The 11251-nt window shown below is 38.2% G+C and overlaps 1 protein-coding gene across 1 annotated transcript; it reads left to right on the top strand.

The window, feature by feature from the left end:
- Window positions 1–1055: 1055 nt before the first annotated feature.
- On the top strand, window positions 1056–11139 carry LOC117304354 (ATP-dependent RNA helicase DDX24-like). The gene is made up of 15 exons (XM_033788758.1): window positions 1056–1334; window positions 1799–2150; window positions 2404–2558; window positions 2962–4023; window positions 4506–4616; window positions 5095–5213; window positions 5735–5883; window positions 6184–6302; window positions 6896–7065; window positions 7231–7342; window positions 7713–7830; window positions 8198–8372; window positions 8826–8890; window positions 9211–9309; window positions 9699–11139. The coding sequence occupies exons 1-15, from the start codon at window positions 1125–1127 to the stop codon at window positions 9839–9841; spliced, it is 3159 nt and encodes a 1052-aa protein (XP_033644649.1). The 5' UTR covers window positions 1056–1124; the 3' UTR covers window positions 9842–11139.
- Window positions 11140–11251: the final 112 nt, after the last annotated feature.

The raw sequence follows: 11251 nt of genomic DNA, 5'->3' as shown, positions 1-11251 counted from the left end.
CAAAACATAAATAAAGAACTTCTTTTAATTTGTATACTTACAAAATCTTCGTCTCATTGTCGACCTGAGGGATTCGTGTGAGTTCCAGATGCATACACCTTACAGTGGTCCGAAAACACAGACAACCCAGTGGGCAAGCTTCAGTTCCAGCTGGCCAACAACAAACAGCCACCACAACCAGCAGCAGTCCGACCCTTAAATCGAGCCTCATAATGCCCGGGCTGTCACGGCGACCAAGTCGACACGTCTCGGTAAACTTTATAAACTTGTCCCGAGAAAATTTTTCAACGAGTCAAGTCTAATCCCGGGCTCCTGATGCTTACCAAAGGCCTGGCAGCTCTAGGAGACAGTCCAACAAATCCCGGCTTTCTGTAGTCCTTTTTTAACGGGAAGTTGTCTGTTCCGGGCAGAAAGCTTCTACCTCTTCTTGAACTGTAGTTTATCCCCGCTGCAAAAGAAGACTAAACAAATGTTTCCGCGCTATTATTGCTGCTGATACTTGTATTGTATGCGTGTGTGTACATTCGTGTACGTGAGCTATTCCCTTTGGTGGTACACTGTAAAGCATGTGTACAGTGGAAATACTTTTATGTGATTGGCACCTGATGACTGACCCCCTAGCCGCCTGATTTTTTAGGTCACTGCCGACTACTGGAACACCGTCTGTACCGCCAGCACACATTTAAAGTGGCACTCCCATCCAATGCTGTTATCATGCAGGCAGGCTATCTAAAGACTTAGAAATTCACAAAGCTAGGAAGTTATTTTAAAACAATCGATCAATAACCAAGTGATACTTCAATTACGAGGGCCATATTTCAGCATGGAGGAAGGTATCCCTTTAAAAACAACATTGTTTTTTTTTATATGATAGATTAGGACAAACGGCAACAAAAATTTGTAAGGTTCTTAATTGGTATCATATTTTTCAGGATTCACAAAAAGAGAGACTAGTTTTGTTGGAAAAGTCAACAACAAAAACTTAAAGTTTGGTCGGCAGAAGAGGGCGCACTTCAAAAACATAGGTCTATTTGTTATTGGGCAATATGGCGACCACCACAGAAGCCACGAGACTGCAACCGAAGCAAACAAATCGAAAGAAGAAGAAGAAAAACACCGACAAAATGGAGGTAGACACGAGCGAAGAAAGCACGATGCCTATGGATGGAAACTGGACAGTAGCCGATGTGGATTATGGTGCCCTCAAGTTGGATGAACTTGGTCATTTCTTGGGTATCGAGGAGCTGCAAATGGACGAGGAAATCATCATTGGAAGGCCCTCGGGAGCTCGCAACAAACCACGGCGTACAGCGAGGAGGAGACGGAACCAGAGAGTAAGGGAATGTGCAGTTTTAGATATAGATATTAAATTGCGTAGGATTATTTTCTGTTTTTGACTGCTGGTAATGCTGTGTTATGGTAAGGGCATACCAAAACCAAATACAAAGGACTTGTTAGTTTCTATTTCTTTAATTTTGATTATTGACGAAGTTACACTTCCAATTTTTACATAAATAAAATATTAATTAATATATAATTAATAGTTTACTGCATTTAGTATATTATTATTAACGTGCAGTAACTTTATTATTATATAGTTATAATATAAAGCTCTCTACAACTTCCTGAAAATCTGCATCCAAGTCTGTGGCAAATTTTTATGTTTACTCGCCTTTTATAATTCTAATAATATAGGAATATTAGTCGTGGTTTACTTGACAATATTCAAAATCTACCCTTATTTATGTAACAATAAAATCTGAAATTCAATTATTAATTTTGGTGGTTTTTTTTACAGAAATTATCTTCACTGTATTTACAAAATTCACTGAAACGGAAAGATCCACCACTTGAAGATGATCAAGCCATCGACGAAAAGAGACAAAAGATCAACCCAACCAGTAAATCAAACATACTGACCTTTAACACTGAGAAGAAAAAGACACCCAAAGATTCAAAGAAAATTAAGGAAAAGAGAGACACAAAACAAAGTAAACAGAATAAGGAAGATGGAGACAAACCAGAGAAAGATGACGATAAGGTTGCCGCTAGTTCCAAGATGAGAAAGGATGTTGCAGGAGCCAAAAAGAGCAAGAAAACATCTACAAGCTTCACAAAGGGTATCCCTGTTGTATCCAATCAAAACAGCAGTAAGTTGAATCAAACAAAAAACCTCTAGACAGGAACTGTGTTTCTTTTAAGCAATCCTTCAGGCTGCAGCTTTTACTCTTTTTCCTTCCTCTCTTCTTTTTCAATTACTCATTGCTGTATCTTTTAATATTTTTACTAATTAATGTGGATTATTGTACTTTTGACCTATCCGAGAAATGAAATATAGATATAAATATAGTGAGTGGCTTAATATTGATATATTCAGCATGCTCAAATTATTATGATTTGCAGATATGAGCATGTCAGCATGGAAGAACCTACAGATTCCAGCACCAGTTCTTCAAGCTCTGAGAGATCTTGGATTCCAGGAACCAACACCTATCCAGAAGGCAACGATTTCTGTGGCCATTCAAGACAAGAAGGACATCATTGGGGCTGCTGAGACGGTACTTTAAACATAGTCCTCTTTTTGATTGTTTGGTCCGCTGGCCAAATATCGGTCAAAGTTCTCTTCAAGTGGTCCGGCTGGCTAGCTTAGTTTTGAAAAGTATCCCTATTTAATGTAAATCATGGACCAGTGGAAAAAACTGGAGGACTAGTGAAATGTCAACCAAACTGGTAGTGCTGGCCAATCGCTGAAAACAATTCTGGCGACCCAAGAATATGGTCCCGAGTCAATTAGAACAACAAGGACAAAATGAATTGCCCAAGTTCCCTGCAAAGAGGCTATGTCTCACACATCTGGTTGTTATGTATGCAGCCGCTGCAATCTTAAGAGCGATTTTATTCTTGTATTATGTTCGGGCTGGAATGTAAATTTAGAAATCTATTATTTCTTCTTCATTTTAGGGGAGTGGCAAGACTCTGGCGTTTGGTATACCTGTTATACATAGAATCCTTCAGCACAAGGCGACAATAGAGCGAGAAGCAAGAGCAAATGCTTACAAAGAAGCCAACATGGAAACAGTTACCAAAACGAAACAAGCAAATCTTCCAAAGGGGATGAAAGTTAAAGACTTAACGTCTCAGGTACCAAAGTCAGCAAAAGCTTCTAAGAAATTATCAGTTAATCCACCAGCTGGACAGAACAGAAATGTCAAAAGAAGTGGTAAGATGGAGTCAAAAGATGAGGAGGAAGGAGAGGTGATGTTCCGAGAACAAGAAAGTGATGAAGAGGAGGAGGAGGAGGAGGATCTGGAGACGGGAGATTTTGATTTTGATGAAGAAGATGATGAAGAGGACGAAGACATTGAATATGATTTTGATGATGAAGATGATTCAGATGAAGAAGAAGGTGAAGATGAAGATCTTGAGTTGGAAGACAACGGAGATGAGAGTGAAGATGACGGGGATGATCTTGATGATCTTGATGAAGATGATGATGAGATTGATTACGATTCGGATGAAAGTGATAGTGATGGCGCTGATAACGAGGATGATTCAGATGGTGATGATTCAAGTGATGAAGATGATTCAGATCATGACGACAACCAAAATGAAGCCAGCAAAAAACCACATGACAAAGATGAGGAGAAAACTCCGACGGAGACGGACCAGCCCGGAGAACCTCAAAAGAAACCCAAAGGAAAGAAAGGCAAACTCAAGCGAAGATTCAGAATCAAGGAACGTAAAGTTCTCGAGTTGGATGGTGCTGAGTTTGAAGGAATTGAACTCATCAATAAGATGAAAAAGAGGGGGATCGGTTGCGTCCGAGCAATCGATGACATCTCAGAGGAGGAAATGTTGTCTCAGCTCGGATCTAACAAGACGGTTAAGACAGTAAAACCTAACCGTATTGCTAGCTTCGATGACGACAGGCAGTTATACGCCTTGATCATGACACCCACAAGAGAATTGGCAGTACAGATTAAGAATCATCTCGTCAATATAACAAAGTACACCGATCTGAAGGTAATGCAAAGGATGACATAAATTATCTCTATGTACTAAGGCCGTATCCGAATTGGCGGCTACAGCTACGGCTAGGACGGTTGCTAAGGCTGCTACTAGGGATGTCCTATTCTTCAATGCACGATGATACTTCAGCTGTAGCCAGAGCCAAAGCTGCCAATTTGGACAAACATTTGTCTCCAACATAAGTTCTACAAAAAACTGTCCTCAAAAATCTTTCTTTTTGAAACAAAAGAAGAACAAAAATCCAAAAAGAGTCCATATAAATGTAAGCTGTGCCGTTAGAGCACAAAAACTCACAAAGAATTCCTTTCAGTTTTGATTATGCTGATCCCTTTGGAAACACCAAGGTGTAACAAGTTCTTAATACCTTTTCCCAGTTAAGCCAATTCTCGCTTGTATTCAAACTAGTCAATGTTCTCAACAGAACACTCAAACATAATTCAGGAATTTAAATCATTAATCCCTGTTCCTTCTTATAGATTGCTGTTATTGTTGGTGGAATGTCAGCTCAGAAGCAACAACGAATGTTGAAGAAGCGACCAGAGATTGTAGTTGGCACTCCCGGGAGAATATGGGAGCTTTTCAGAGAGGTCAGTCGGACTTCTTATCTGTTATCCTTAAATTACATCTGAAAGCAGTATTTGAATAAGTAACTATTTTGCGGAGTATTCTCTTCTTGGGGAAAAGTTGTGGCGTAAGAAAAGCCGAGGTGATGGGAGGAGTTCAGATAAATCAGAATCTTCAGGAGACGTCCTTTTTCTGAACGAAGCAATTTGCTGAGACTTCTCTCGTAAGAATGATTAATATTTTGTACTAGAGGAAAATTGCAGTGCCCCTTGACGAGCGAAGTTCAAAGCCTGATCTTATGATCTGTGGTAGCTGGTTCTAGAGACTTTCTATTGTCTTTCCATTTGTTACTTCGGGGGGAGTTCAAAGCCTGATCTTATGATCTGTGGTAGCTGGTTCTAGAGACTTTCTATTGTCTTTCCATTTGTTACTCCGGGGGAGGCACTTTTGAGATAAGAATATGTGATGTGCTTGAATTTCTGAATTTTTTGCTGTCATCAGGGTGAGCCGCATTTATCAACGATGTCTGGAGTACAATCTCTGGTCCTCGATGAGGCAGATAGAATGATTGAGAAGGGTCATTATGAAGAAGTTACGCAAATCATCCAACAACTGAACTAGTAAGATACTTGTCTTTAAACTTCACTTAACATCAAAGTTCCAAAAGAAATACGGTGAACTGACTTTAGAAGGCACTGGCCACCTTTGGTCAATGTCAAAGACCAGTATTCTCACTTGATGAAACCCAACATTTGCATAAAATAACAAATCTGCGAAGGTTTTGACTCAATTGGTCAAGAAGTTGCAAGAAAATAATGAAAGAAAAAAAACACCCTTGTTGCACAAACGCCCTTGTTTGAGTGCTTTCAGATGCCTGAAGTTTGTTATACTGGGTCAGAAATTACCTCTTTCTCAAGAACTACTTTTCTTCAGAGGGAACCGTTTCTCACAGTGTTTTTGTGCCATTTGAAAAATCAGATATATTTTTTATTGGTAAGGCTTGAAAAATCTATTAAAGATTACACCACACGTATGTCAGCCCTTGGACTGGAACAAATTGTCCTACTTGTTTCCAAAGAACCAAACATCATGCCATCCAACCAGAGATATTTTACACTGATTGTGATTTTACTATCTATAGTTCCCGGGCAAGTCTAGAGCGACAGACATTTGTCTTCTCTGCAACCCTGACTCTGTTACATCTCGGACCAGACAGGAAGATCGCAGGCAGCCAGCCAAACAAACAGAACAATCCCAAACAAGACAAAAAAGACAGGAAAGCAAAACTGAGTGAGTGAATAATAATTCCTATTTAAAACTTTTTTTTCTGAGTTTTCCATTGTTTATGTTCTGGTCAAAAAAATTAATTACTTTGCGCAACTGCATTAAGCCGTAGGTAGTGCATGTGACAGAACCCAGAACATTTATCTTGGAAGAGTAGGGGACTAACCCTTGTGTTTCTGAATCACATCCTTGTCCACAGGTTTCCACAGGTTTGCAAGCTACAGTCATTAAGTTCACTAATGAGGCTTCCTTAGTTTCATTCCAGAAATATATAAGAGGAATATTTTCTTTTGTTTTCTATCGTAGATGCTCTCATCAAAAGGGTTGGCATTAGAGAAGACCCAGCCATTGTTGATCTCACTAAGAGGGAAGGAACGGTAGCCAGTCTAATGGAGGCCAAAATCATAAGCGATATTACTGATAAGGTCTGTTCTCCGGGGTCAACAGAGCTTTGTTGATAGATACCATACATGATTATTAGTTGGGCAATAACAGTGCAAGGACCCGGTCAATTGTTTAGAGGGAATTTATTGGGTAGCTCGCAGTTAATGTTAATACACCCCTAATATAACCAGTCTTCGACCAATCAGAGTGCATAAACTCTCTGAGGTGTTTGTTAGTTTATAATGCAGACTACTTTTGACAAGTGAAATAGGTTTCCAAACGTTCTTACATGATCTCATTTTAGCCTTCTAGTAAAAAAAACTTTGCTTAAAGAAAAGAATTCCAGAGTACATACATGTACTAATAAAAAACGCCTCTTAGATAGCAAATGTCCAAAGAAAAAGCGGGTCTTTATATCGCATGTTAATTCACCTCCAATATGACTGTGTCTCAGACCAATCAGAGTGCATAAACTCTACGAGGTGTTTGTTAATTTATAATCCAGACTGCCGTTGAGAAGTGAACTAGAACAATCCGAGGTCTTTAAACTGTCTGCAAAAACCCAACTGAGCACAGCTACAAAATTATTCTTGTTCAACTTTCCCATTTTTTGTTTTCTTGCTGAAAATTCTAGGATATCTATCTGTTCTACTTCCTCGTTCAATTTCCCGGTCGGACGTTGGTTTTTACAAACAGCATTGACTGCATCAGGAGACTTTGTTCCATCTTGACGCTACTGTCTTGCAATCCTCTACCACTTCACTCCTCCATGCATCAAAAACAACGTTTGAAAAACCTGGACAGGTAAGAGTTCAGGTTCCAGTTACAAGATTTTTTTTTTCATTTCTTTGACCATTCCTATAATATGATATCATTTTGTCGTAACAAGCGTCAACTATGCAGGCATTTTATTGGAGATTCACACATTATTAAACATAATCGTAAATTATTAATTTATCTTTTTGGAAGGTTTGCATCCAATCCAAAGGCTCTGTTGTTAGCGACTGATGTAGCTGCACGGGGGTTGGACATACCGGACGTACAACATGTGATACACTATCAAATGCCTCGGACTTCAGAGGTATTAATAATAATAATTATATTATAATAATCGGTTTTTATATCGCACTTTACACGCAAGAAGGGTGTCCGAAGCGCTTCCAACATTATTACCCCCAATCACTTGGCCATTTATTTCATTCCTTAAACTATCTCAGCTCCCTGGGGAGTATACAGCCTATGCAACAAATATGCGCTACTCAGCTAAATCAATCACAAGAACCATCTCTGCCCTCACAGGTAACCATTTATCCCCTAGTTCTCTTTGCATTCTCCTTCAGGTGAATTATAAACCGGGTTTAATACTTGAATACCGGGTTTTAAAGGCATCTTACTTATTGGGGTTTATTTATTCTTCATTCAAAAATGTTCTAATATTCTTGAATTGACAGACGTACATTCATCGAAGTGGGCGTACAGCTAGACAAGCTAAAGAGGGAATTAGTGTGATGTTGGTAGCTCCTACCGAGGCAAACTTCTATAGGAGAGTCTGCAAGACGTTGAATAGAGGTTAGTGTAAGCCCTAAATTCAACTATCACTACCAGTGTTTATTTTATAATTTCAAGCTCCAAGGAACAAAGCTCCTTCCAAACTTAACCCCATTTTAACCCCATTAATCTTCATTTAAAAAGCTTCTGTCCTACTTCCTTTCCCACGCACTCCAGCCCTTACGTCACTCTAGTGATGGGTGCTACTTGAGCGGGCCGATAGTTAAAGATGTTCAAGACCACAGAAAGAGGAAAGGCAGACACTTACTGTATACTGGCTGTATGTAGGAATTTATTAAACTATTCCTGGCTGATGGTACATGTATAACAGAAGAAACTGGATATAACAGCTCCTTCACTTTGACTCTTTTTTTTCTCAATTTTACAGATGATATTCCAAGTTTTCCTGTGGATCATTCCTACTACAACGCCGTTAAACAGAGAGTGGACTTGGCACGACTTATTGATCAAGAAAGTCACAGTGTAGCCAAGAAAAAACACACTAATGATTGGTTTATCAAAGCAGCCAAGGAACTGGATGTAGACTTGGATGAGGATTTAGTGTATCCTTTTATTCTACCCTCTTGGGTAAATGGACTAATCCAATGACCTTGACTTTAGTTGGAAAGCTCTTTTCTTTCTAATATGTAATTTTAACTCCATTCATATTTTGTCTGAAATTTTCATTTTTAGATAAAGATGGTCAGATGAAAATTCCACATATACGATGTTTTACAATAAGTCTTTTGTTTGAGTTAGAATTGAATAATATCTGGTACAATGACTTGTTTTCTTTGCAAGCTTTCGTAACGCAACCTCCAGATGAGCAAACCCTGGTACCATTGTTTCATACACATTCATTCAGAATTGGGGATGTTCGCAATCTCACTTTACAAAGCTTGCCCCAAACCGTGAGACTCGTAAATGGCTTATATTTTGATGATTGAGAGGATGCTGTAGTATGTTCATAGCAAGGCAGTTAATGATTACACTACGACCCTTGACCCTGACATCAGATTACATGACTTGGGAGATTCACAAGAACAGATGCACCGAGAGAAGAAGCTACAACATATGAAAGGTTCGTCTTATGGGGAAGTTTTTACAAGAACGTAGGGCTTGTAGCGCAACATTTTTACTAGAATTTGTTGCAAGACCAGAGTCAAAAAGAGAAACAATTTATCAACACAGTATCAAAATCAATTTGCCTTATGGGTTATATATTTCAGCTCATGAATCAATACAAAAAATGAATTTGGTCATAATTTTTTATAACACGATTGCTTACGTTCGACTGGCCATGCCAACCGGCACACTTTGCTTATCAACAATTGAAGGGTCTATAATAGTTAATTCATGAGGTCAAAGTTGTTTATGACAGGTTTTGTTTTTCTATATCAGGTGATTTGAAACGTCTCCTCCAGCGAGATATCTTTCCTCGTGGTTCCTCGTGGCGCTACCCTACAGCTCCAGGCAAACTCATCAGTTCACTCGATCAAGGTAAACTTTTGAAAAGTCTTGAAATCACCTGAAAAGCCTGAAAAGTGTAAAAGCCTTTATCATGTGTACATATAGGTCAGCCCTTGTAATCAATAAAATTGTCCTACTTTTATCAGAGGTCCAAAAAACATGCCTGATCAACAACTGTGTTTTTTATCAGGATTTTTTTCAAAACACTTTGAAATTTTCTTGAAAGAAGAAGAGGAATCACCAATGGGAGAATGAAATAGTCTTATTGTTTTATATTTGGGTGTTGGTTCACAACTCAAAGTTTCAATCAGTATGCTCTGATCGTCTTCAGGAAAATGTGGGTTATGTAAGAAAACAGTAAAACATCCATCGATTTCAATCCGAAGCATAACTAACTGTTATTTATTTCCCCATACCAGGTCCATCTAATGCTTTAGCAATGGTCAAAAATAAACCAGGCAACAAGTTCAAACTGGACAGCAAAGAAGCCACTGGCCAACCCAAGAAAGGAAAGAAATGTAGAAACAAGTTCAAGAGGGCTGAAGCCGAGAAGGCCCCGTAGGCTAGTTAATATTTAGTTTGAGTCTGACCTCATCTTCAGTCACTAAGGACAAGTATGATGAGTTGTAAAAAGTGAAAGTTGTTATTTTCTGGCAGTTGATTATACAATATTTTCAGCTCTTGAAATTCCAAATTTACCTCATTGCACTTTCTAAACCACGGGTCCACCAAGGCCTGACCCCAGTGTGTTAGCTTTAAAGTTATCGCTAATAAAGTTAATGTGGCTCAACCAGGTCAGTTCCCAAGTAACCTGATCATAAACCAGGTAACTTTATTTAGGCCAATGCTATGACGAAAAACGTGCCTTTTCACCATAAAACAGTGACTTTACGAGCATTTTATTTGTAGACGTGTACTTTTGTATCGTCGTTAGCTTGTAATGATTAACTATGTGAGGAATTATTATAAGATTTTCTTTTTTGAATCCACAAAAAGTTTTTGACACAATAAAAGTAGTTCCAGTCGGCTGTTGCTAGGGATGTCCTATACTTCAACGTATGAAGACGCAGCGATCTAGCCATAGCCGTAGCCACCAACTTCAGACACGGCACTGCATCGATTTGTATGAAAAGCAAAAACAAGGTGGCCACAACTTGATAAAGAATTTATATTTCATTTCTTTTATTGCATAAACAAAATCAAAGATTGGAAGCAACTATTTGCTAAACTTGCAGCCGGGGAAAACTGAAAATGGGACTACAGGTTGCCCATCATATAAGTTACAAATACATGTGTTATTATTTCAACATTTTTAAATAAATCAAAATCATTTGAGTTTCATTCAGTTTATAAGATTTACAAAGAGTTCAAATAGACTTCACATCAGCGTTATCATTTTTAATGAAAGTAACTAGACATGATTGTACAAAAACATTCAGAAAGAATTGATAATCGAATTTCAGCATTAAAAAAAAAAAAAAATGGGAAATATGCATAGAAGTATAAAGGTTGTGATTTGATGTCAAATATACTTGACAAATAAACTTGAAATATTCATTCCCTATATAATGTGTTTTTCTTTGATTCCATGAACACCAAATGCGTAATGTGTACTTTTTTGTATCATGGAAAAATATTTTAAGGTTAAAATAAAGAATCAATGAATTCACCATGAGGTAACTTGTGTAGATTATATAAGCCCCCTACTTTTATCCTTAATGTTTTTTCTAAGCCCGATATCTCTGATCATCCACAACCCAAGTTTTTTTTATAGAAACACAAATGTTTAAACAAATTTAACAGTTCAAAAGGCAGGGTATACTTCTGGTAATTAAAAGTTAACTGGAGAGCTTGATATTACAAAACATTGTGAGAAATGACCCACTTTGACGCAATGTAGTTTTAGAGAAAGAGGGTATTTGATCACCCCAAAATAATTTTAAAAATGGCTTCAGATCTTGTGCTTCTGAAA

The sequence above is a fragment of the Asterias rubens genome, chromosome 21, assembly GCF_902459465.1.
Source record: "Asterias rubens chromosome 21, eAstRub1.3, whole genome shotgun sequence".
NCBI classification, from domain to species: Eukaryota; Metazoa; Echinodermata; class Asteroidea; order Forcipulatida; family Asteriidae; genus Asterias; species Asterias rubens.
This window is presented reverse-complemented; position numbering and strand designations above follow the sequence as displayed.

Coding starts and splice junctions, on each gene's coding strand:
- LOC117304354 (XM_033788758.1), top strand. CDS start 1,125: ATGGAGGTAGACACGAGCGAAGAAAGCACGATGCCTATGGATGGAAAC. Junction 7,343..7,712: donor AAATGCCTCGGACTTCAGAG/GTATTAATAATA, acceptor TTGAATTGACAG/ACGTACATTCATCGAAGTGG. Junction 8,373..8,825: donor GACTTGGATGAGGATTTAGT/GTATCCTTTTAT, acceptor CCCTGACATCAG/ATTACATGACTTGGGAGATT.